At 41.3% G+C, this 27,594-nt stretch overlaps 1 protein-coding gene across 1 annotated transcript in view; it reads right to left on the reverse strand.

Moving 5' to 3' along the window:
* UVRAG (UV radiation resistance associated) overlaps positions 1 to 27,594 on the reverse strand; it is a 155,497-nt gene that overhangs the window by 92,963 nt on the left and 34,940 nt on the right. Inside the window, exon 6 of the mRNA XM_067533189.1 lies at positions 18,469 to 18,554. Coding sequence (XP_067389290.1) covers positions 18,469 to 18,554 — 86 coding nt within the window. The remainder of the gene's footprint in view (positions 1 to 18,468; positions 18,555 to 27,594) is intronic.

The following is a 27,594-nucleotide window of genomic DNA, read 5'->3' on the forward strand; positions in this document are numbered from 1 at the left end:
CAGAGTTAGAATGATGTTATAAACCACTAACTTTGTTCAATGTTACCATGTCATCAGAAGAGTGCATAAACATTCAGGCTGTGTGGTTTACATCACATGCTCAGAGGGCTCTATATATGGCTGAAGGCAATCTGCTTTCCACTGTATGCCTGAGTAAACCAAAGTGCAGCATTTGGAGTACTGCACAATTTAACCAGCTATTGCATTCATGATTAAAAACTAAAAAATGAAATGTTCTGTCAGGACATAAGCTAACTTTTTCTCTCCCCTCCCTTACCAGAATATTTGAAGTAATACAGACTCTCTCCAGGACAGCTCTCTCCTGAATATGATGAGACTATACTTAATATAGATTAAGGAAAGCATCCAGGGTCTGGTTTACATTACAAACCTATATCAGTATAACTATGTCACCTATGTCACTCAGGGGTGTGAAAAACCAATACCCCTGAGTGACGCAATTATACCCCCATGGAGACAGCACTATGTCAGCGGAACAGCTTCTCCCACGAACATAACCACTGCCTCTTAGGGAGATGGATTAACTAAATTGATGAGAGCTCCCCATCAGTTTAGAGCGACTAGACTTAAAGCGCTGCAGCAGTGCAACGTTTTAAGCATAGACATGCCCTGGTTCTGCAGCAGTAATTTAGATACACCTTCTTTATATTACACAAACCGGTCATAACTCCAGCTAAACTACAGCACGATAAAAAAATTTTTTTTTAAGTGATGGTAGTGTAAAAAAGACAAGTCCTATTACTACATCTTCTCTTTGGAGTTCCCTGAACATAGTTTTTAGTCTGTTAAGAAGAAAGAAAACATTTCTGGTGATATTTCCAGGACTGTACCAATTCTAAAAAGTCAACAGCTCTGCTATGTAAATTTGGAGACATCACTTAAGAAAGTCAAACTTGTTGATAACCTTGTCAGTTACACAATTAATAAATAATATAGCCATCTCCTTGAAATAACACCAGCACTTTACTCTGTGGGTAGCATTACCCAACAGTGAAACAAAGTTTGTACCATAGATTGTTTGAGACAGGCCATGCCAGTGATGAAGACTTATCCCAAAGGAAGCACAGCTAGAGATTCTAGTCTGAACTTTTGCTTCTAAACTGGCAGTGCACTTAGCCCCTGGGGCACGAAACACCTAAATACAAGAATGGCAATGAAAACTCAGCTGCACAAGTGCTATTGACTGGAACTTGAGAGAGAACTATTAATTCTTGACCAGAGGACGGTTCTTGGGATGTGAAGCCTTGGAGAGACTATCACCAGAAATCCACTGTAGGTGAACACATGCATCTTCAAGTTTGGATGCAGTGCTGAGCTGTTATTACTTTGGAACAAATTACTTATTTGTAATTTAATACTTTAGATGCCTGAATATTTTGTTTGCAAGTTTTCAGATGGTGATAACTCAAAATGGAAAGGTACTACTCTGCAGTGAGCAAACATGCCACCTGCCATAGTGCTTTTTAGCTAAGAAGTCCTATAAAAAGATGACTGACAGTGATCAAATAAAAAATATGGCAAGTCCTACACATGAAGTGCATTTCTCATGCTGAGTCAGGAACTTCTAATACACGGGAGTGAAGGAAGGAATCTGTGAAGGCTATTTGTATGTTTTTTTAAAATTAAACCTCTGTCAGTTTTAATAATCTCCATTACAGTATTATAACTGCCACCACACTAAGTATGAGATAGCTCCATATAGAATAAATTTTCCATAAACTCTCTAAATTAAGTTCTCTTAATTTTTGCATTAAATCGCTAATTGCTTGAAATACATTCTTAGAGATTTTAAAAACTGGATTTATTGCTGCATTTGTAAAGACAACCTTCCTTACATTTTTGCTGTTAATCACATCAATAGTGCTCTCTACTTACTCAAATACTAAACCTAGTTGGTTAGCATTTTGAAGCCAGGATTTCCTGACACACATTCACACTGATTACAGTAAAGCACCACCTGCTCCAAGAGTCTGCAATTTTACACTTGCAATTCACAGAGAACCCTGAAATAAACACTTGTTTATGCTCAAACACCACCTGCTTGCTTTAAGAGATCATGAAGCTCAAGCTAAGTACACTCCCCCCTAGGAGCAGAAGTACCTTGGTGATATTTAGAGTCCTGCACGGATACACAAATAAGGATTTGCCCCCAATCATCTTACCACCGACAGCCATCCGCAGTGTGATCATCTGCACCCGCACACACCTACAGCGCTGGGACCCCCAAACCACTTCAGGCAGCTGCCCAACAGCTGATCAGCATGCAGGGGGGCTCCACGAAACAGCTGATTGAATGGCAGCCCACAGGGCAGTCCCCCCCCCTCCGAGCTCTTCTGTGGGGGCTCCCCTGCTGGCCACCAATCAGCTGTTCCACGGGGGCTCCCCTGCTGGCCAGTGCCCCCACGGAACAGCTGACCGGTGGCCAGCCCCAACCCCAGATCTCAAAGGTGGAGAAGCAGCCTCAAAGGCTCTGAGCTGCAGAGAGCTACTTCCCCACCTCTGAGATCTGCATCCAATACACCATCTGCCAAAAAGTAACCTGTGGCTATAAAGTGGCTATCCACAGCTATAGCGATATTTATTCAAGAAACTGTTGCTTGTAGAAAATACATCTGTATCCAGCATAAAACTCCAATAAGATTGCATAGATTCACTAAAGCACAAAAGACAACATATGACATACCAAAAAACGGGCGTACCCTCTTTCAGAGTGCAGTGTTCAGTCTGACAGCTGCAATTTTAGCTGAGTAGAGACACAAGCAGAGGTTACTGGAAGGATGATGGAATTTAAAAAAAAAAAAGAATTACCTACACATGAAAGATTAAGAATTAGAAGCAAACAGAGTTAAAGACTGTGGAGAGTACAGAAAAGCGCTCAGTCCTCCATTGTTACACCTTGTAATAAGAGATCACTAAATCTGGATCAGTAAAGGTATCTAGCCCACTCTTTAAACACTGCTTATCAATATAGATCTAGGATTAAGATTCCCAGAAATGAATACTATTTTCCGGGTATTTATATAGCACAGGCATGTGGAGATGTTCCAGTGATGGGATGACTATACAGCTCAAAATTGCACTAGCTTATTTTGCTGCCATATCATAGGGCAGACTATTTAATTTGCTGTCCTATTGACTCTGCTGTCTCAGCTTCACTGGTTTCCAGATTACTCCTTCCCAGTAGGTCTGGATCATTCCCCCCCCCCCATATATTAGTTACAGACCGAGGCCTGGTCCATGCTAGGAAAGTAGTTCAGGATAACTGAAATCCATCCCATAGTGTGTATACATGGTGTATACAGTGGTAGGTCAATGGGAGAATTCTCCCTTCAACCTAGCTACCACCTTTCCAAGAGGTGATTTATCTACACCAGGGGTGGGGAACCTCCGGCCCGCGGGCGGGCGGGAAGTGCGCGCCGCCGAAACCCTGCCGCTGAAACCCTGCCGCCGTCTGCCCCATTTTCGGCAGCGGGTGGAGTCCGGAGGCGGTTACTGCCCCACGGAACCCTGCAGACACTGCAAAACCGCGCCGCCGAAAAGGCGGAAACGGCGGCGGCATTTCGGCAGCGGGCACCACCCCACACGTAACTGTGCCGCCGGCGAATCCCCGCCCGCCGCCAGGGCCACCATCAGGCCCTTGGCAACAAAAAGGTTCCCACCCCTGATCTACACTAATAGGAAACCCCCCCATCAGCATAAGTAGTGTCTTCACTGAAGTAGTGCAGCTGCGCCACTGCAGCATTTTAAATGTAGACAAGCCCACAGAAAAAGATAAGAGTATTGCATTTTCCTCTTGGCTTCAATCCCCTTTAGTTCTTTTCTGCCTAACTTCTAATCAGACTGGGCCCATTTGTATTTTCTTCTCTCAAATATTTTACTGGTAAATGCTACTCCTCACAATTTGGTATTCATACTAAAAGTGTGCTGTTTTACTCAGTTTTCTACATCACCAACAAAGATACTGAGTAAAATGTTCAGAAGCGCCTAAGTGACTTAGGAGCCAGAATCCAATTTATGTCCTTTTTTTCAAAAGTAGAAAGTGAAAACAGAACTTAGGCACTTTTGTAAATGTCATCAGTTGACAGAGATCTGGCTAAATTATGCTTTTAAAAAAAGCATTTTTATAAAGCCATAGCTCTCAGGCAAGTTGTGCAATATTCCAGTTAGTACCTTCCAAGAATACTATTACTTTCAGAATTTTTCATGATTAGCTGTTTTAAGCGGTCTCATGCCCACAATAAGGTTAACAAACATTGTAGATATTCATATAGGCTTATTTAAGCCAGTACGTACCTTAGCAGGATATTTTTTTCAAGGTGGTGAATTTATATGTAAGCTATTTCAGACCTATTCAAACTGTCACACAAAATAATTTCATGTGACAATTCAGTCCCACAGTCAAATCTGCTCATATTAAATGAGAGACTGCCTGATATTTGATTTAAAAGTAGTCATATTCCAGTCATTTCCCTGTGATCAGAAATAAAAATTACTTAACTGTTATATTTGATTGCCTGGATGCCTTCAAAATAGTGCCATTTAAAATAAGGTATCAGTGTGTAAGTATATATACATACACTAAGTGAATGGAGAGGATCTGTGTATTAAGTGTTGCCCTTTTTTTTCGTTTTTTTTAAAAAGGTTATACAGTAATGTCCTGTCCACAGCTGAAGTTAAACTACCCAAATTAAAGTTCTAAGGGATTTCCCTGTCAGTAACACTCCAACTGAACTCTCTTAAAAACAAACAAACAGCAGGCATCGAGATCTGCACTACTCACTGTAATATCATCAGGGACGTTATGTGCACATCTTCCCCATGCCAAGGGAGAAGAGTACTATCCCTTTATCTAGAACTGTCACGCTGTCTGGAGTGGCTCACCTCAAGTGGCTCACCTAAGTGCCTACCTCAAGGCAGACTGTCAAAAACAGGGCAGATACCAAACTAGTGGTATGTTCTATAATTAGATTTCATCAACACAGTAACAAAATGTAAACTCTTGGATCACCATATCAGTCTTACCATGGAGTCACAGACAATCCCCTTAGGCTCTCCAGTCTATCTTACCACCAAGTCAAACTGGACTTAGTGATAAATGGTCACACCAAAATAAATAAATAAATATTCAGGTTGCTTCCAGTCCCGAGAGACCAGGAAGTAATCATTGGGGGGGAATCTCCGCCTTAGTTTAAGGTCTCTGCTGTTTTAACTCTTAGGGCCAAAGAGATGAAAAATCTTCATGTCAACTAATTTTATTTCCCTCTTCCAGCAATAAAACCAATGGGGTGAGGCCTTCTGCATGTACTTGGCCATAAGCTTTTGTCTTATAATGGCCCACTTGAATTTTGACAGTCCTCCTGGATGGGCAAGGAAGGACAATTCCCATGCCTGGCTTCCCAACTTCAGAGCAAACATTTTCAAAGTTGTAAATCAAAACTGACATATTTCCTGATAGCATGAAATACCAACATTACAAGTGAGATTAATGTATGCAAGCATTTCAGAGTGTCTTAACACTAAATGCAGTCTTAAGACTAATAAATATTTTGAACACAACTAACATACAAGTGAGCCGGTTTGGTTTCGAGCTATGAGTTGTTAATTCTTAACTAACACCTACAGCCTTAGCCAGAGCTGACACTTTGTTTACCGGCATCACAACTCCTCAATTTTCTAGAAGGACAATTCATAAGTTTGATTCATGTTGGAGAAAGTGTCTAGCATTTCAGTGAGACCAAATTCTGAGCAGAGAAGAGACTATCATTACAGAAAGGAAAAGTAGTGGAACGGCCGTCATCTCTGTCCTCTAGCTAATTGACCATGATCCTGATTCTCATTTAAACAACCAGCATACACCTCTGATTTCAGTGAGTTACTTATGATATACCCCACTGGAAAAGAGATCACAATCTGATCCACACATTTGAATGCTACCATGTCCATTAAAACTGGATTAGAAATCTAGGAGTACTTTGCTGCACAAAGTTCCATTACCATCTTCAATCTGAGACCATTCCCCACAGTTCTCATCCGAAGATTAGCATGAGCTGTGCTACAATCTGCTATAGTAACGATGACAACTGTGAGCAAACAACATACATACATGTCATCAACCATCGTAAGATTCTTCCTAGGTTGTTTAGGATTTTATTAGAATTAGCACTTTAAAAGCTAAATTCAAAAAGATTTCAAAAGTCCGCTGGCCTGTGGCAGACTTTACTTTGGAAGCCTGGGGATCTGAGCCAGTTTTCACAGGATGTATGCTTTTTTAAAACAAAAACAGTTGAGCCAGTGTTGTATTCTCATTCAGGATCTGCAGATTGCTCTCCAGTGTCTCTGATGCAGTTCAGCTTTATCGAGCAGCAGTGGTGACATTAACAAAATGTGAGCCAGTGTTACTGTTACTCAAGGCCCTGTGAGCTGCAGTGCAATTCTCCAAAATCACGCAAGTTTCAAGCTTTTAGGAAAAGCTATATTCGTGCCGGGGGGGGGGGGGGGGGGGGGGAGGGGGAGGAACACGGGCCCACCCAAAAGTAGTTTAGAGAGGTAGAATAGCTTAATCCTTATTTCTCCTCCTAATCCCTTATCACAGCAAGTGGAAGGTTTCAGAGAGCATGGAAGAGGAAACAGCTCTCTTCTTTGCAAAGGAACTGTGAAGAGGGAATGGAGTAGAGCGCACATGCACAAACTTGATACTAGTCAGAGACCAATATGAAAGACTGATTCCCTAAACCGGGTCCAGAAACAGCATACAGGTAGAACTACCTCTGTTCTTCTCAGCAACTGGGGTGGCTGGCAGGTGAACCAGGCTTCTCAGCAAATCACTATTGGTGACTAATAAAAATAATAATCTGAAATTTTTCAAGGCTGAACTGGTTTCTATATTAGCCACAAAGCTTCATACTGGAAGTGTGAACAAGGTTATGGCCAATCAAAGGGTAAGATTAAATAATTTCATCCCTTCTGCACTGTGCATGTATTGTGAACTCTGGCCCTTATATAACTGGAGATCACTAAAGTCAATGGGAGTACTGATGTGAATTGAGGATTGCAGAATGTGACCCTTAATCTGCAAAGTCTTTGGATTTCTTCACCATGCTATGGATATCTTAAGACCAGAGTAGTTGAGCTAATTAGTTGTAAAATGACAGGATTTAGGAAGAGTGAATGATCTTTGCATATTTAACAGTCCATACAATCTCAATGACATCAGGGAGTCACTGTTTATACAACTTTGTGATCCTCAAGTTCTATTTTCTTTAGAAAGTTGTAATTTGCCACAGCTACCAATCTGCCATTCATTTTCTTCTCTAGATGTTTGGAGGCTATTTAGAGTAGTCACAATTGTTAGATTATAGCTTTTATTTTGTAGATTGTTACCAATCTTCCTTTATACTTGCTCTGGATTTGCATTCAGCAGAGATTTCTTGATTTATTAGACAGATGTTTCTTTGATACATAGATGTGGTTAGTTCTCTTTGGAAGATTATTCAACTTTTTGTATTGTCCCAATTATTTTTGTTCTCTTCCTTCTATCTTTTGTATCTGGATTTCCATGTACAGTATTTGTTAAATTCTTAGTCTGGGTAGTCATGGTTGACAACTCAGACTAAATACAATAGTCATATGCTACAGCTATCTCTCACAAGAGAAATAAATACATTGAAGGTCATATTTGCTAAAACAACCTATGTTTACACTAAAGTTTATTTAAACAAAGTATTGACACTGGGGATTTAGAAAATAGAACACAGCTTTTTTGGCAACAAGAGAGATATGGAATACCCAAATTGCAAACACCCAGCATCCTTATTAAAAATAAGACTTCTATTAAACAGATATTAAATAAAAATACAAGGCCTGTATAAACATTTCTTTACATTTGTCCAGAGACTAGATTCTAGGAAGCTCATGCCAGACTCCAGCCAATTAAATATATATTTATTTTACAAAAGCCCCATTAAATTGTCATTTACTTTTTCTTCATTTTCTTTCCCACCTAAGACAGCCAATAGATTTTTCTACTTTATAATCAATCTCACCCTCACCTAATTCCTTTAGAAATGTAACAATGTGTGATCTTGAAATTTGACCTGGGCCAAGAAGCAGAAAGTGGTGATGGAAGAGAAAGGATGGAGTCTGAAAACCTAGATTATATTCCTGGCACTGACATTGACTTCCTGTGTGACCTTGAGAAAGTTACTTTACAGAAGAAGTTGCTGGGGCACAGAGGTGAAGTGTAGGCTTCTGAAGCACTTTGGACTCTCGGATGAAATGTGCTATGAAAATGTAAACTATTATGGGTGGCAATCCATAATGTAAGATTATTTCCTGTTGGGTGGAATAAGCTCCTGTCTTGAGGTGAGTAAGCACTCACTTCTAGGATTCAAATCACCAGTAGCCAGAGTGAAAAAAATCAAAGGAACAGGAAAAAGTGTATCGGGGCTTACCTGAAAATCTCCTTTCTTCAAGTAATAAGGTCCACAGACCCACTACAATGGGCACTTCCAGCCTGCTCGCAGAACCACACTGGTCAGTCACTACCACTAGGGGAACGCCCTGCTGTGACTCTCTCTCAGGGTGCCCAGGACTAGGAGTCACCTTGGTACCCCGCCCCCACTCCCCAGTGAGGGAGTCTATTGTGGTAGTGGGATGCCAGCACCTGCCTTTCAACCACTCAAATACTCTCCTCAGGACTCCACCAGCCCTGCTTTTCAGGTTAACAGTAGGTGCACCTCAAGCCCACTTGAAGGGCATTTCCCTATGTGTCCAGCCCATCTCTGGATACTCAGTAATTAACAGATTCGCTACTCAAGGGAATAGTATGAACATATCAGCTTGTTTGATTCACCTAAGTTATCAGCTTCAACATAGCACAGCATTGTAATCTATTTATAATGATAATAAATACAAATTTATTAATAAAGGTTAAGATTTAACCGACAATGAGCAAGAATAAAAAGGACAAACGGGTTACAAATAAAATACACGTATAACATGTTTTCTAGAAACTAAAACTTCACAGGCTACAATCCTTGTCTAAAGCAGCCTTTTCCACAGCATTTCAACCCAGGTCAGTTAAGATCCTGTTTTTATGGACGTAGCCACACTGCCAACTTATAACCTCAAGCGCAGGATAAAAGAGCTGCTCTCTTACACCACAAAGTTCACTGTTTGTTTCCAGAGTCTGAATGATCTCCTGTGGTTCAGAGTCTGATGTGCTCTCCCACCTTGAGTTCATCCCCCCCATGAATCTTTTTCCTGCTGACTTTATATGCAAATGGGGCTTACTTTGTATTGGCTTTACTGTGCTTAATTTACACTGAGACCCAGGCAGACAGATGATTCCACATCCCTTTGTCTGGTAAAACCTACTTGTCAACTCTTCTTAGGACAGATTCTAAATATATTTTCACTATGTACCTACAATTTCTTAAACATCACCCATACATACATCACGCAATGATTAGAAGGATCGGTATGACACAATTTGCATTAGACATCTCACAGGACCCTTACTGGGTAAATACTATGAAAGAAGAGTGTTAGGTGCAGTGAGTTTGCCAGACCTGATAGGAGTTGCTGTTACAGAACAGTTCCAGAGGGGTAGCTGTGTTAGTTTGTATACAGCAAAAACAACAATAGTTCTGAGGCACTTTAAAGACCAACAAATTTAATTTCAGCAGGCATAAGCTTTCGTGGGCTCTAACCCACTTCCTCAGATGCAAGTAACAGAAATCATACAGGAGGCAACATATACGGTATGGTATCTTCATGCCTCCAGCTTCCACCCTGGACACACTACACAATCCATTGTCTACAGCCAAGCCTTAAGATACAACCGGATGTGCTCCGATCTCTCAGACAGAGACAAACAACAACTACAGGATCTCTATGAAACATTCTTAAAACTACAATACCCACCTGGAGAGGTGAAAGAAACGAATTGACAGAGCCAGACGGGTACCCAGAAGTCACCTACTACAGGACAGACCCAACAAAGAAAACAACAGAACACCACTGGCCATCACCTACAGTCCCCAGTTAAAATCCCTCCAACACGTTATTAAAGATCTACAACCTATCCTATGGGATGAGCCGTCTCTCGCTCAGGCTGTGGGAGGCAGACCTAACCTTGCTTACAGACAGCCCCCCAACCTGAAGCAAATACTCACCAGCAACCATACACCCTACAAGGCAGTCAATCCAGGAACCTATCCCTGCAACAAACCCCGCTGCCAGCTCTGCCCACACATCGACTCTAGTGACAGCATCACTGGTCCTAACCACATCACTCACACCATAAGGGGCTCATTCACCTGCACATCTACTAATGTTATATATGCCATCATGTGCCAGCAATGCCCCTCTGCCATGTACACTGGACAAACTGGACTGTCACTACGCAAAAGGATAAATGGACACAAATCAGACAAAAGAACACCCATTAACCAGTTGGAGAACACTTCAATCTCCCAGGACATTCTGTCTCTGACCTGAAAGTTGCTATTCTCTCAAAAAAAACTTAAAAAACAGACTTCAAAGGGAAACTGCTGAGCTTGAAATCATCTACAAACTTGACACAATCAAACTGGGTCTGAATGGGGACTTGGAATGGTTCTCTCATTACAAGAAGTAATTACCTCTGATCACCCATTCTCACCTCCTACTCAATGGTTGTAATTAGGCCTCAAGTACCCTGCTTTCATCCACCTCCCCCATTGTTGTCACTTCCCTTGGATATGTATATGTTGCCTCCTGTATGATTTCTGTTACTTGAATCTGAGGAAATGGGTTGGAGCCCACGAAAGCTTATGCCTGCTGAAATTAAATTGCTTTAAAGTGCTGCAGAACTCTCGTTTTTGTTACAGAACAGTGAACCCTTTACCAGTTGAAAATGGAAGGTCCTTAAGAGTCACAGCTACCTCATGAAGTTCCCTCCAGTGGAGATAAAGATTCTTTAGTTAGGATAATTAACATCTACTTTCCTAAATTAGAGACTGTGTTAGTATTAAGAGGAAATTAAATTTCTCCTATTACAGAGCATACTAAATTTCACCTAACAAATCTAAATCCTTGGATGTTAATTTCCATCTCTTTTTGGATAATTCATTTGTCTCTAGTTGGGCTGGCTCTGTGGATCATATTACCTGAAGAAAATAAATTTTCAGGTAAGCACAAAAATTTTCCTATGCATTGTAGCTTCCATAGATCCATACATTGCAATTTCATAGCAGTGTGCCTACATGATGGGAAGCAGGATCATCTTTTGAATGTGACATTCAAAGTGAGACAGATTTTCATATCATGTCCTTAATCTTCCCCTGCGCACTAATACAGATTTTTTTTATTGTAATCTCTTAAAACATTTAATAAAAAAATATCCTGAATCCATGAGTTTCAATCAAAAATTAAATTTAAAATGGTTACTAACCTCCAATAACCGTTGTTCAAGATGTGTTGCTCATGTCGATTCCAAGACGGTGTGTGCCTGCCACATGCACAGTCACCAGAAGGTTTTTTCCCCTACTGGCATCTATAGGCTCAAGCTCTGGTGCCCCCTGGAGTTGCGCCCTCATGGCACCACTTATAGGGCCCTGCTGACCCCCTGCTTCTTATGTTCCTTCTTGCCGGCTGACTCCGACAGGACAGGCAGGTAGGTCTTGGAAGGGACATGAGCAACACATCTCGAACAGTTACAGAAGGTTAGTAATGTTTTTCTTCGAGTGCTTGCTCATGTCGATTCCAAGTAGCTGACTTCCAAGCTGGTCCACTGGAGGAGGGCTCAGAGTTCAAAGCCCCATGGATTGTAGTACTGCTCTGTCAAAAGCACACAGCACACCAAAGATGCTGCTAACGATGTAGTGTGCAGCAAACGTGTGAATAAAATGACATGTCACTGCTCTACAAATGTCCTGGTTAGGGATTTGGGCCAGGATTGTCGCCGAAGATGCCTGTGTTCTTGTGGAATGAGCCACCAATGCAGGGGCAGGTACTCCTGCCAAGTCATAACTTGTCTGGATACACAATGTGATCCATAAAGAAATTCTTTGAAAAGAAAAGAAACAGGGAGACCTTCCATCCTATCTGCTATTGAGATGAAGAACTCTGTTTTCCTGAATGGTTTTGTCTGCTCAATAACGAAAGCCAAGGCCCACCTGACATCCAGAGAATGCAGCCTGCGCTCTGAACTGTTGGCACGTGCTTTCGGATAAACAACCAGGAGGAATATGTCCTGGTTTGTATGGAATTAGGAAACCACTTTTGGCGAAGCTGAGCTGGTGTTAGGGATGATTTAGGACATGACCTGGTTCTGTGTGCCTGGGAAGTGGATGGTCTGCTGAATTGGGCGGAGTAGGAGGACCACGTATCTCATCTGGGCCAGTGCATGTGATATGGAGCAGGTGGGCCAAACCATGGGGGTCCAAAACATTGGATGAGGTGGAATATTAGAATGGCGATGTCTTTTGTGCTTCTGCACCTTTGGGGAAAGCTGTTGGGAGAGAAAGTGTGGCCTCTTCACCATCAGTCAACCTCACTTGAAAAAGATGTAGGTGAAATAGGACCTTCTTGAGAAAACTGAACTTGAGATGTGTCAGTGCCGTATAATGGAGAAATGGGGGAGGATGTTAAAAAATTCCTCCTCTTTCTTGATGCCTGCACTTTATGTGTTTTCTTGGCGCTGGTGTTGCTGGCACCATAGTCGGTGCTGGTGCTGATGCCAGGATCAGGTCGGTGCAACTGGTTGGTGCCAGGGCAGTCATTGGTGCAGACGGTGCCGGGGACTGAGGCTTGGCTGTTGTTGGTGCCTTGCTCATGGTCGGCACCGAGATTTCTATCAGTGCTGGTGTGACGGCCGTTTTACTTGTTTTACGGACCATTAACTTTGACAGTACCGTACTCGAATAGGAATGTCCAGGTTTTTCCCTTTTGCTCCATACTGGAGCGAGAAGGCTGTTTTGACCCTGGGCCAGATAATGTACCCGAGTGACTTGTAGCCTTTTTGGTACAAATTCATTTAGCCGTTGAGGTAGGTGATCTCTTCTTTTTGTGACCGATATCAGGCAGAGTCAAGTTCCTTTTTCTGGCGGTCTTGTCGTGGGAGACTGGTTTCTCTTGGCCCAGGTCAAAGGCAGATCTGAGAGACCTTTCCATTAGCAGTAATTTGAGTCGTAGATCTCTATCCCATCAGGCTCTAGAGCTTAAGCTTTTGCAGTGAGAGCATTTTTGTACTTTATGTCCCTCTCCTAGGCACTTAATGCACACAGAGTGCTCCATTGGACGCGGGCATTACGTCTCTGCAGGTGGCACATCTTTTTAAACCAGGTGAGCTCGGCACGTCGGCCTCTTTGGTGAGGAAAGATACTAACTAATCTAAGTTAAGTCTAGAAGAAAAAAAAATGTATTTATTTATTTTAAAGGTAAAACAGGTTAAACTAAGATAAAAACTAAGGAAAAAGCTGACTGACTGTCTACAAACAACAAACTAAGGAAATTCAGATGAGCTGTGAGGAACCACTAGAACCTCAGTCTCAGACCACGGATGGTTGAGAAGGAACTGAGGAGATTGTGTTGCGCGCACACCAAAAAGTGCGCCAACAGAGTCACGAGACAGTCATGGGCACATGCATGACTCAGACAAGCACTGCTAGCAAAAATCTCTAATTGACAAAGCACGGATGCGCTAACACCTAAAGTGGAGCACCAACAGGGACACTACTCAAAAAAAGAAAGGCGGTTGCTTTCCCTGGAGCCAGTTCTTTTCTAAGTCTGTCTGACTCCTTCCCTGACAGGGGATGGGGACCAAAGTAAACCCAGCCAGCCTAGGCTGCTTTTTAAACTATTTAAACCATTTAGTGCTATGCTACATTGTTAGAGATTATTACTGGGAGAAGGGATAAGTTGGAGGAAGCAGTTTATCACTTTTGCTAGTCAGTATAAGAACCTAGCAACTAAAAATCATGGTACACTTGTTCACCAAAGCACAGTGATCAGCTTCTACTTCGCTTCACAAGTTAGGAAGAACTAACATGTCCTAGAGTAAACAAGGCTTCCATGCCCTCTGGAGTTTTAGCTTCCCAATACTGCTACTCTGATTCAGCTTCAGCAATGGAAATGCACTGGTAACCAGTGACATTTTAGCCACAATGAAATCTAAACCTGCTTTGAAAGGAGTTAGAGGACACCATGTTTAGCACCTTGGCAGCCATCTGGAGCTCTACTTACATTAATTCTTCCATTGCTAACTATGATACTACATTTTAGAAAAAGTTCTAATGCAGAAACAAGCAAGCTTTTTTAAAATTTACATACAGCTATAAACATAACCTGGTTGAAATACCTCAACAACTGCAGTGAAAATTGCCAACGTGTATTCAAACCTATAAAGCCCTCCTTCAGGGTGCACTCTGTGCAGTTTAAGGATATAGGGATCAGGAGGAACAGCAAGAACTACCCACAGCACTAGATGTACAAAAGGGGAGTCCGCTTCATAAGGAGCATGTTCTCATTATTTCCTTATACTCCATCAGTCTGTATCTACCCATCTGTTGACTCTTGTTTAGACTATAAGCTATTTGGGGCAGGGACTGTGTCTTTTGTTTGTACAGTGCCTGACACAAGAGGGTCCTGATCCATGACTGGAGCTCCTAAACACTATGAAAATACAAATCACTTTTCTTAAATAAATGATATAGTAGCAAAAAGGCTAAATGGTTTTAGGAAGTTTCCTAGGCTATGGCTACACTGAGGGCGGCAAAGTCACCGCTGTCAGATCGACTTCTCTGGATCAACTGAGCAGTCACTGAAGACCCGCTCAGTCGATCCAGAAATCGACGTATTAAAACCACCTTCTCAAGTGGTGTAGTGCTGTGTCAATGGGAATGCAGTTCCCATCGGCGCAGTGCAGTGAAGACGGCATGCAGGACAGAAGCAGAGAAGTCAACAGGAGTTACACAAGTTTTTTGCGTAGCTTGCGTAACTCCAGTCGACTACCGCCGAATCTCGGAGGTAAGTGTAGACAAGCCCTTAGATTAAGACTGAGTGTTAGACACAAAATCAGGTGATACCCAAGTTTAAAATTACACATGGAACCATAACTGTGCCTTTGTGGATCTGCATTATTAGTATGATAGCATACTAGCTCAAATATAGTGTCTTCTCCACCTCCACACCACACCCTTGTATACAAGATGCACACCTCACAAGTGACTTTCATGGACTTCCATGTACAGTAGTATACAAGCTGTTGAACACGTATTTAAGGTTGTAGAGAAATAAATTTCTTAAAAATAATATCAGTGATCAAGACATATGCACAATGGGAAGTTAAGATTCCATGCAACTGATGACTAATACTTACCCAACGGACTATCATTTTTAATGCAGTATGTGGGTGGATTCCATACATCTACATATATTCAGAGGCACACAAATACTATCAGCACAATATAATAAACTGAATGTCACTGAATATAATAAATTGAATGTCCTGCACAATGACAAACGCTAGTACATAATGCCAACTAATTAAAGATGTTTTTAGATTTAACAGTCACTTATCGCTCACTACTACATCTGATTTTCCTGGTGAGATTATTCGGATATACAATAATGCATTTTACCTCATTTTCTGCAGTGCACCAACTAAAACCAGATACATAATGAAGATTTTAAGACTCATGAAACCCTACCTGTAACAATTAAAAGAATAACCAATACTATATATGGGGACAGTGTGGCAGAATTATCACTCCAGGGGAAAAAATCTTTTCCAATTTCCATCTTGGCTGCTTGATTTCAGGTCTTTCAAACATTTTGGCTCTTTTTTTTTTTTTTTTTTTTTTTTTAAAAGGAGAAAACACCCCTAGTAACTATATAGCTTGAGCAGCTTATCAGTGTTTGCCTCTGTGTCTTACCCTTTTTCCCTTCAAAGTAAGATTGCTTGTGAAGCTACAAAAGGTGTTGGAAACATCTTACTCTAGAGCAGTGTTTCTCAATTGGGGTTCCGCAGAACCCTGGGGTTCCGCGAGATGAATTTCAGGATTCCGCGAAAAGAGCCGACAGCGCGCGCCGCCGAAAAGAGCCGACAGCGCGCGCCGCCGAAAAGGGGAAGATGTCCCGGATTTTTCAGCGGAGGGTATCGCATAGCCCCGCAGAAGTTAAAAAGGGTTCCGCAGCCAAATTTAATTGAGAAACACTGCTCTAGAGTTAAGCTGTCTGTGCACTGCAGGCCCTTCCATCTGCTTCAGTAGCTGAACTTGTAAATGTCTGGAATTAAGTATCTGAATGCACATGCTCCAGCTCTACCTTAAACATCCAGCTAACACTTTAATGAGTTTTCTATGTTCACAAACACTAATTTGTTTTTAACACACACAAATGTAGCCAAGCACATGCTTTTCCTTAAAGCCTATTTACATACCAACCTCCATGTTTTAGCACTCAGCTGTTTAAACTACTTGTCGAAAAAGTGCAACTCCTAAACTGCAAGACATTCTGCAGACTTTCCAGAAAAAGCATTTCAACAACAGGCAAAGACCAAGCACAAAAAACATCACTTGAAGGAGGCTTTGAAAGGACTGTAAGAAGAATGAAAATAGAAACTGCTTTGCAACTTTAACTATAGCATGCACTACCTTATACAGCCAACAGAGGTTAGCAATCATGTAGGAACCTTTTAGGAGAAGGAGGAGGCACGAAGAAGTAAACACCACACCAAAAACAGGAAACAGTTAGAATTTCTTTGATATTAAAATGAAGCAATTCAGTTCAAGTTCTCGATCTGCACTTGTTACTGACCAACCAACAGCTTAGAGAGTCCTAAAGAACACTGAATGACTTCATCTTCCACTGACTTGAGTCATGGGTATTCCACAATCAGGTCCACACTTAGAGACTAGCCAGGACTAGAAACAAGGCTTCTGGCCATTGGTGATCATGACTGAATAATGTATACTATGGTAACACCCCAAAACTTCTATGCAAGGGAATTACAATTTATATTAAGGAAAAGAAGGGGGGAAATGGGTATAACATATAAGCAGAGTGATCAGGGTGACCGCCACACAGTCTCAGTTCCTTTTAAATATGTAGTTTTATTCTGGCAATAAGGTTCTATAAAAGTACTGTTTCCATTTGTCTCTAATAGTGTCTCAAAGTAAGTTGAAGACTGTACAGTAGGCACCTTGTATGTTTTCTAGTACAATTCGAAGAGAACTTCAGAATGCAGCTTTCACTTTAACATACTGTTTTACAGAATCAAGCTTAATTTTTAAAAGCGCCCATTGTTTAGCTTCTGAGTTAGTGAATTAGAATCAGCTCAATACATTTCCTATCATCTCTGCTGTAATATAGAATATACTATTGACATTTCTTAAAGGCAAGAGTGACACCTCCTGGTAAGATTACTAAATGGATTAGATGTTTACAACTAAAGAAATAAATTTAGTTTTTAAAATTCCTTCAAAAAATCTTCTTGAACTTATGGCTCTTTATCAAGGGTTTCCTTTGTGACGTGGATATTATGACTATCTAGATCTGAAGTTGAACACATTCCTAGGTAAGAATTATAGAAAGTCTTATAACTAGACTTTCTATATAAAGCGTCTCAAACATACAGGCTATAGTTAATACTGAAGCCATAGGTTACACTCCCCCAACACACGCTAACATACACCAAAATTTCTCAAAATATCGTAGCTAAGTCAGCCCAGCAAAGTAGAGCTCCCAACTGACCTGAACTTTTTCCCAGTGGAGATTAAAGCATACAATAGTAAATTAAGTCACAATCCTGCATGGTGATTTGCAGTCAGATTGTTGTGCCTGTGCAGAGTCCCTGCAGTCAACAGCGTGCTTGCACGGGCAGTGTGCTATGTGCACACAATACAAGACAGGGGCCTTAGTTTGCCCAAGGCAGCCACAATTCAGTGGTTGATTAGAAGACTAAGAACTACCCAGTGCTAGTTTTGTTCTGACTACAGAATCATCTAACCCCTTAGTACTAAACCAAAACCAGGCACCACCCTTCTTCAGATGACAGTTTTTTTAAAATGCATTTAATCTGCTTTTAGACTGCTGTGCCTAGCAGACCAGGTTTTTTCTGCAGGGCTTAACACAAGAAGTAAGTTCCTTGACTGTAGAGCGTGGAATGCACAGAGACTTGGAATTGTAAACTGCTAGCACTGGCTCTACTTTAGGCTGTTTTAAATCTCCCATGAAACAGGTTTAGATAATACCATGGTAGACAGACGTACGTATTCTGTTGACACTTGCACTCCTGCCAGCGGTGAAGCTGCACAATTTAAACGTTTCCCAAAAGGAATGGTGATAGTCTAGTTTTTTGGGTGGTTTTTTTTTTTTTTTTTATTTTTAAATAAAAGGTATATACATTTTCTCTTACACCAAACAATTTAAACACACATACAGCAATATTCTAAAAGGTCTTACCTAAGCAACGAAAAGACATCATACGAGTTACGGACACAGTTCTGATCCACCTGGAGAAGACTACTCTTCTGGGTGCCTGAGTGATCCTTAAGGCAAAGAAAGGAAATCAACTGAAAATCAGAGTAATTTTTTTCTGATATGACTAAATATCTGCTTGGAAGCACACAAATGCCCTTGCATTTAAAGAATATTGTATATTACAATAAAAGCTCAAAAGCACCAAAGAAAAGCAATTTAATTCTCAGGAAGGTGGTGACGGTGGAAGGACGGTGACAGATTTATAGCAGGGTCATAACTTTACAAGTAAGCATTTATGCCTTAAGTTATTAGCTGTGTTTAGTATTCCATTTCATTTTCCTTAGCACATCTTTAACCTCATTTAGCATGAGCTGCCTAATACTGTCTACTCAGACTCAAGGACGCATATATAACTCACAAACTTCCCAGTTTCAACCAGTTTTGAACACAGACTTTCTGCAAGGCACAGTGCTTTCACGAACCTGCCCTCAGACATAAAACACTAACAGACTCTCAGTAAGTGATAATTAGAAATGTTTATTGTTTATCCACACCATAAATACACTTCAGAAATTCATTTCTTCCTTGGGACGAGCAAGGTATCCATGCAGGAGCTTCCTACACATTTTTAATAGAACACAAAAGATTAGGGCTAAGATCTGCACAAGGGATGGCAGGAAGAATTGCCATGCTATCTTGTGCTGCAATTTTGTCAGACCTCGAACTATTCTGTGCCAGGCAGATTCCATACTTTGACAGACACCTAGGAGCTGTGAGAAATCTGGAAGTCTTCCTTCCCAGTCAGCATTAATAGTGTCCCAGCACTGCATTAAGGCATGAACTGATAGTGACAAAAATCAAACAAGACATAGGACAAGAGGCCTGGCCATGTGTGGTCATTAAAGATTTGATGATTCTTTAAAATACAGGCATTTACCTTTATATATTTACCAGTTTCCCTGGAATTTCACCAGGTCCCTGGAAGAGTTTCAGCAGGATATAGTGATTTTCTTCACTTTAATCACACACCATAAATTTAAAATAAACAGCTACTGCTTTCCACCACTGACATGACTGCACTTTAAAGTGGGTGAAGTAATCCTACCTAAGCATCCTTTACATGCCTCAGAAGCCTGTTGTGGGGCTTAGCTAATACTAAAACACTTGGAGGTTTTCTGCTGTACACAGTTAAATCACCCAGGGGCAATTCAGTAGGGAGTTTTCTCCTTTCCACTGAAAATATATTTTTCTTGCACACAATATGGGACAGCTTGCTCTTGATAATGACAATATAGCAAGCATGAGATCCAAATATTAGGAAATCAATACCATGTGTTACTTGGCCACTTCTCAAAGGAAGAAACCATTTCTTCAGCTGTCTCAGCTTCTCATTTTCTTTCTGGTATGTTAGGAGTTTGAAGTGTAGGATCCATCTTCTGGAAAGATACTAAAGCAAGACTTCACCACCTGAATCTCACTCAAGGATTAACACAAGGCAGGAAACTTGCAAGGCATTGCAGTGGATCATCAGCATCTCATGCTGAGAAATGGGCCGTGTTTGGTCTCAAACATGCCACGTTTAAAAAGTAGGGCATGGAATCACAAAGTTGTTCTTTTGAAGAGAGTGCAGTAGACTAGATTAAACAGTCCCACCCCCGCCAATATAATGGAAGAGGGTGACGTAGTAATTTCAGAAAGGGAAAGATACTCATCACTATGAGTATGTCAGTCCCTCTTTTCCCATCCTGCTATAGGATGGTAGCCTTATTATGGTGCCACCTGCCAGAAAGCAAATAGCCAAAGAAAGAATGAGAGGGTATATATGGAGGCTAACTCCACCTCCCCAACTCTCAAGTAACTGTAAATCTGTCTGCATATAGCAAAATATGAAGAGGGAGGGATGCACACTATATTCAATTTCTGGGCGTGGCAAGTCATGCCTTTAGATCAAGGACAACTGGCTTTCTGGAGAAGCAGCCTGGAACACATTTTGACTTCCAGACCAGTTATGGTCCACCTGATATTGTGGTTGATGAACACCTGAGAAAAGAAACAAGTCTGGCATGTCTCTGGAGTTGTGACTTCAGTCCCTCTCCTTGCAGAAGGGAGACAGAGTGACATGACCCTTCAATAATAAATGTGGAGTCTTATCTGCCTACTTGTCTCATGGAACTGAAAGCCTAGCCACTGCATGAAATGTGTCCTAGAAGACAAGGTGAACTTTGGGCCACAGTAAAAGGGGTTCAAGTTACCAATGCAATACAAAACCTTTTTGTCTCCTCCTCTTCAGAGACACAAACAAGTCAGTATCTGGAAAAACATGGAAGTGGAACCCAAGACTCCCCTTCCCTTCATCTTCCCTCTAACTGGTCCCTAGAGAGCTGATATGACCTGCATGTGCACTTTCTGAACCAGCTATAACAAACAACTAGAAAGCATGAAATATCTACATGCACGTAGCAAGAGACCGTCAAGTAGTAGCTGAAAGATTATGCAGATACTATAGCCAGAACTTTTAACAGCCTCAAGAGGGAACCCCTTCTAAGAACCTATCACTCAGCTTCCTGGCCATGAGGCTCAGATCTTCATCTCCTGCTACGACGCTGGGCAAGCCCAAGGCAGAGATGGGGAGGCTCTCTGTTGTTGCTACTATGCAGGGTGGAGCAGAAATTACAGGGGTCCCAGCCAGCATGGAGAAGTGAGAACGGAAGATCTAATAAACACTTGACCGTGGAGGCTAAGTAGTTGTACCAAGGAGGAAGCAGAAACCCATCCACACAGCATATCATGAGGCTGCCTTGCTGAGTAGCTGAGAAGGTTACTGCAGAGGCAAAGAGCCTTCAGATGCAAGGGACAAGGAAGAAAAATCTGTACTCCAAAGATCACTAGAAGAGGGGGACCACCGAATTCTAGGGGTTCTTAGGTCTTGAGGACGAGTGAGGAGCAACGCGGGAACTGGCAGCAGAGTTGGAGAAGGCATGAGAGGGGTTTCAAAGTTGCATGATGGTCTCAGGCAGAACAGCAGTGTTGGAGGCACATGGTTTAAAATTCACACCCCCAGCAGTGACTGGGCCGCTAGGATCAACAGCTAAAAGGGCAAAGAATTGAAGGGGACCAGAGAAGAGCTTTTTAAGCCTTCTGCCCCCAAAACCTTTTCCTTCCATCCAGTGCCTATGGGCACAAAAAAAGAAGAAATTGGCATTTAAGGGAAAAAAATCTTAACAAGGCTTCTTTGTCTCTTCGATTGGTGGTGTAACTCGGGTTATGTTGCATCCTAATACAGAGTGGATGAAAAGGGAAATGAACCAATACCTCCCTGGAAATTCAAAGGTACAGTTTAATAAGACTCCCATAAAACAAATGTCAACTGTCAAACCAAGTCGACAAAGTCAGTTGTTAGTCTCTACTGGATGATACTGAAAACAGAACCTTTGGACACATTGAGAAATGAATACACAATGCCAGGCATGTGGATGGCAGCTTGGGACCAGTCTGTCTTCTCTAGTGTTTCTCTACCAAGATTAGCCCTTGTAGTGCATATCCTTCAACATGACTCCTTTACAGGAAAGGTGGCAGCTAGGAATGTGTACAGAACACAGATGGGAATTTTGCAAGACTATTCTTCTGTCTTGAGGTGCAAGGGCTTGAAGGCTCCAAAAGAGAAATTGCAATGCTTTACCCAGTGACACAGCAAGTATGGTTCCATAGGAGGTTTCGGTACATACTAATTTGGAACTTTACTTCCAAGTTTGTGGACTTTAATTTGTAACCACCTGGGCATCATTTAGTGGCTACTGAGAATAACAAGTTAGCTGCTTAGATGGTCTGAGTTTTGCATCGCCATTTAAGCTTTTTCACATTATCCTTTCAAAGAACAATTCCATAAAAAAAGGTAGCATGATGGTATGTGCCCCTCTGGCTGGCTAGAGATCAGGGCTACGTCAAGTCCCAGCCACATTGGGCCAGCCTTCCTGACTGTGGAGACTAATGAACGACAGCCACAGGAAAATGAAATTTAGTTTGGATATGCTGTGGCATCACCACTATGTCTGTAAACTCCCACCCAAAATAAATTTATTTTGCCAGAATTTATTTTTACTATTCTACTCTATCATACGAAAGTCAATGTGAGACCAGATTGTGTACCTTACTTTTGAAAATCTCAAATGGTTATTTCTGGTTATTAAATAAGAATATAAAAACTGCCATACTGGGTCAGATCATGGTCTATCTTGCCCAGTATTGTGTCTCTGACAGTGGTCTGTACCAGAGCTTCAGGGGAAATTAACAAGACAGGACATCTTCCACTCCTGGCTTCTGGTAATCAGAGGTTTAGGGTTGCCCCACACATGGGTTGTTGCCCTGACCACCTGAGCTAATAGCCATTGATGGCTCTCCATTTACTTATCCAGTTCTTTTCTGATCCCAGTTATACTTTTGGCCATTACAAAAATCCTGTGGAAATGAGTTCCACAGGTCAGTTGTGCCTGATGTGAAAATGCACTTTTTGTTTGCAGTCAACCTGCTGCCTATTAATTTCATTAGGTGATCCCTGGTTTTTGTATTGTAGGAAAGAGTAAATAAAACTTCTGTTCACTTTTTCCACACCACTCATGATTTTTTTAGACCTATACAACATTCTCCTCCCCTTAGTTGTCTCTCTTCTAAATTGACCTGCCCTGATCTTTTTAGTCTCTCCTTGTATGAAAAACATTCTATACCCTTGATTATCTTTGTTGCCTTTCTCTGAAGCTCTTCCAGTTCCACTATATCCTTTTGGAGATTTGGTGACCAGAACTGGACACACTATTTAATATGTGGACTCACCATGGTTTTATATATTGGCATTATGATATTTTCGGTCTTATTTTCTATCCCTTTCCTAATCGTTCCTAACATACTGGTCACCTTTTTGCCCACTACTGCACAGTGAGTGGACATTTTCACCAATCAATCCACAGTGACTCCAAGATCTTTCCTGGACAGTAACAGCTAATTAGAATTTATTATTTTATATGCATAGTTGGGATTATTTTTTCCAAGATGTGTTACTTTGCACTTATCAATGCTGAATTTCATCTGCTATTTTGTTGCCTAGTCACCCAGTTTTGTGAGATCCCTTTGTAACTCATAGCAGTCTGTTTTGGACTTCACTCTCTTTTATAATTTTGTATCATCTGCAAACTTTACCACTTTGCTGTTCACCCCGTTCCAGATCATTAATGAATATGCTGAACAGCACAGGTCCTTGAGGGACAACGCTGTTCTCCTCTCTCCATGCTGAAAACTGACCATTTATTCCTACCCCTTGTTACCCATCTTTCAACTAGTTACAGCAGAACCCAGTTTATCTGACCCTCCATTACCCAGCTCTCCATATTAACCAAACAACCAGTGCACACAGGTCCAGAAGCAGGAGATCTGTCCTGTGCCCACTAGATGGTGCTGCAGCCTTGCACTTTCCCATTCCCTGGGCTAGCCACATTTCTGATTAGCCGATCTGGCCCTCGTGCCAATCAGATCCGATAAATGGAGTTCTGCTGTACTGGACCACGAGAGGATCTTCCCTGTTATCCTACGGCTACTTAGGCTATATCTACACTACTGCACACCCATACGTCGGCAAAACTTATGTTGCTCAGGGGTATAAATATTCCACCCCCGAGCAACGTAAGTTACATCCAGAGAAGAGCTAGAGTGCACAGTGCTTCTCCCTCTGACACAGCTTATATTGCTCATGGGTGTGGTTTTTTAATACCAACGGGAGACCTCTCCCACATTTGCATAAAGCGTCTTCACCAGACGCCCTGCAGCGGCACAACTGAAATAGTACAGTTGTGCCACTACAGATGTACACTGGCGTTAGTTTCCTTAAGAGCCTTTGGTGAAGGCACTTATCAAAAGGCTTTCTGAAAATCCAAGTACACTATTGCCTTTTTGTTCCAAAGCCTCTTCTATTGAGGCATCAGCTTGGGAGTTCTTCAGATTTGTTGATCAAAAGAACAACTCTGACGTGCTTATATTCCCCATATCCCTGCAGTGAAAACCAAACACAAAGAATTCATTTAGCTTCTCTGCAATGGTCTTGTCTTGAGTGCTCCTTTAACTCCTTTATTGTTTAGGGGCTCCACTGCCTGTTTGGGAGGTTTCCTGTCTCTGACATACTTAATTTTACTGATAGTTTTTGCATCTTTTAGCAAGTTGCTTCTCAAATTCTTTCTTGGCCTGGCTTATACTTTTACATGTCACTTGCCAGATTTTGTGCTCCTTCCTATTTTCCTCATTAGGATGTAACTTTCAAATTTTAAAAGATGCCTCTTTTTGGCTCTAATAGCCTCCATTACTCTGCTGTTTAGCCATGGTTTAGCCATTATTTTGGTAGTCCTGCCGTCTTTTTGGATACATTTGGTCTGAACTTCTATTATGGTGTTTTTAGTAGTCTCCATGCTGATTGCAGGCATTTTACCCTTCTGATTGCTTTTTTTTTTTTTTTAACTTCCATCTAACTAGCGTCCTCATTCCTGTTTAGTTCCCCTTTTTAAGAGTCAAATGGTACTGTGGTGGGGACGGAGAGTTTAGTGTATCTCCCCCCTCAAAAAAAAGAAGGATGCTAAATGTAGTTAGTTTACGGTCGCTATTATCAAGCGGTTCATCTTGGACCAGATCCTGTGTTTCACTTAGGACTAAATTAAGAATTGCCTCTCCCTTTGTGGGTTCCAGAATGATTACACCAAAAAGCAGTCATGTATGGTATCTAGAAATGTTCTCTGCATCATGCCCTAAGGTGACATTTACTCAGTTAATGAGAGGATAGTTGGAATCACCCATTATTATTGCGTTTTCTGATTTTGTAGCCTCTCTACCTCCTTTAGCATTTCACTGTGACTGTCACCATGCTTCGTCTGGTGGTTGGCAGTATATACCTACTGCTAATACTCTTAGTATTCAAGCATGTAATTTCTATCCATAGAGACTCTATGGTACAGTTTGATTCATTTAAGATTTTCACCTTATGACTATGTTTTAACATGGTGCTACTCCCCCACCAGAACACCTACTCTGTCTTTCCTATGTATTTTGTCATTCCTATGTATTTTGCTATTACCATGTCCCACTGATTATCCTCATTCCACCAAAATTTCCAAGATGCCTTTTATATCAATTTCCTCATTTAATGGCTGGCATTCTAGTTTACCCATTTTAGCATTTAGACTTCTAACATTTGTACATAAGCACTTGTACGTTTTGTGAATATTTAGCTGCGTCATGTGTTATGGTTACATGGGACTCTTCATCACTAGCTCCTACCTGTACCTCACCAACTTTTTTCCTACCCTTTATATGAGGGTATAGAGTTGCCCCTTTAATAAATTCATCCCTAAGGGATGTCTCCACTCAAACCATGTGCTCCTCTGCACCTGTTGCCCATCTCCCAGTCTTTAGTTTTAAAAAAATCCTCTACAATTTTTTAAATTTCTGTGCGAGCAGTCTGGTTCCATTTTGGTTGTTGTCATATGATTAACAACATTCCATTATTGTCATAATAGTGGACAATAGTGTGGGGATGGCAAAGAGCCTCTTTTTTTTTTTTTAATATTTAGCATTCATAGAATAGAATCATAGAATATTAGAGTTGGAAGGGACCTCAGGAGGTCATCTAGTCCAACCCCCTGCTCAAAGCAGGACTAACCTCAGATTTATCATCCCAGCCAGGGCTTTGTCAAGCCTCAGCTTAAAAACCTCTAATGATGGAGATTCCACCACCTCCCTAGGTAACCCATTCCAGTGCTTTCTGTTTCCGGATACCAAATGTAAAGCTGGTTTGTCATGATTGTATACATCAGTTTATAACCAGCATCTCTGAACAAGATTAATTTAAAATGGGAAACTCTCGAACTCCACGTATCTAGTTCAGTAAGAAGATGTCAAATTCAGAATTGAGAGAAACTGATTCTGTCAATGAACTGTTACATTTATTTTCAAGCACCACAAATTACAATATGCTAGCTCCCCAATGGGACTTGATTATGCCTGTGCCATATTGCATGTTACTGTTACTAGGAGTCCCAGTTACAGATAGAGATTTTTAGTATCAAACACAAACATTAAAAATCCCCCAACCTTAGAAGTTCTCATTAGGCCTTGAAAATGTTTTCTCGTGAGAGACATTTTATCAGTAGGTCTCAGCCTGGAAGGACAGCCTGAGAGGCAATCTCCCAAGTAGCCGGTTATCAAATCCTATAAGTCTCTAAAACACATTAAACCCAGAGTCCTGAATTCCCTCTGGCAACTCATGGGTATCCAGCATAGTTCAAGGATACTGGTGTTATGTCTGTGGTGTGTTGTAACGGCCGTCAGGAAAAGATGACTTGTCCACACACCACAATAAAACCACTAAAATGTTTGCAAAGTATATTAGGTCCCTCATCTAATAGCCATTACGTCTCACTTGTTTGCATCTCAGACAGTCATCTCCATGCCATTTTTGAGGCTGCCCCAAAGCATGGAATAGTCACCCAGACTGTAGACTGTAAAGCCACTACTAGCCTCTGTTTATATCCCTCAGGAAAACTCATTTCTGAAATAATCACAAGGAGCAAGTCAATAGCTGTATTTAAAAAAGCCAGTTATTTCTTTCTGTTGGCCTTCCTGGGCCACTTGCATACAATGATATGTTTCGGTTGCAAGCTGTGTTTCAATTGCAAGTTATGGGTCTTGTACATGGTCAGTGCTTAGATAATGCAATAATTATATTCATACATGGTTGTTACTAGCACAGTTTCAACTACAGTATGGTCAGGTCAAAATATTGACTATTCTACTGGCCTTGTATTAGCTGAAAAACAGAGGATTAAAATTAGGAGACATAAAAGAGAGGGGAACTCATTCAAAGAAGGGGGTGAAAGAGCTACAGTGCTTCATGTAAATGGCAGTGAGAAGGGGGACTTCATTTTATCATTTGTTTGTCTGGCCTTTAAATGTTTTGAAATACATCACCACTGAAGGTACTTTAGATTTAAAGTAATCCTTCATGATTACTAGTCACTCGAGTTCATTTCAAGCTTTTTACAAAGTTTGTTTTTTCCATGAGCATGCTATTGGTGCTGA

Source organism: Emydura macquarii, unplaced genomic scaffold (genome assembly GCF_026122565.2).
Source record: "Emydura macquarii macquarii isolate MOO-44397 ecotype Brisbane River unplaced genomic scaffold, CSIRO-AGI_Emac_v2 contig_3328, whole genome shotgun sequence".
NCBI classification, from domain to species: Eukaryota; Metazoa; Chordata; order Testudines; family Chelidae; genus Emydura; species Emydura macquarii.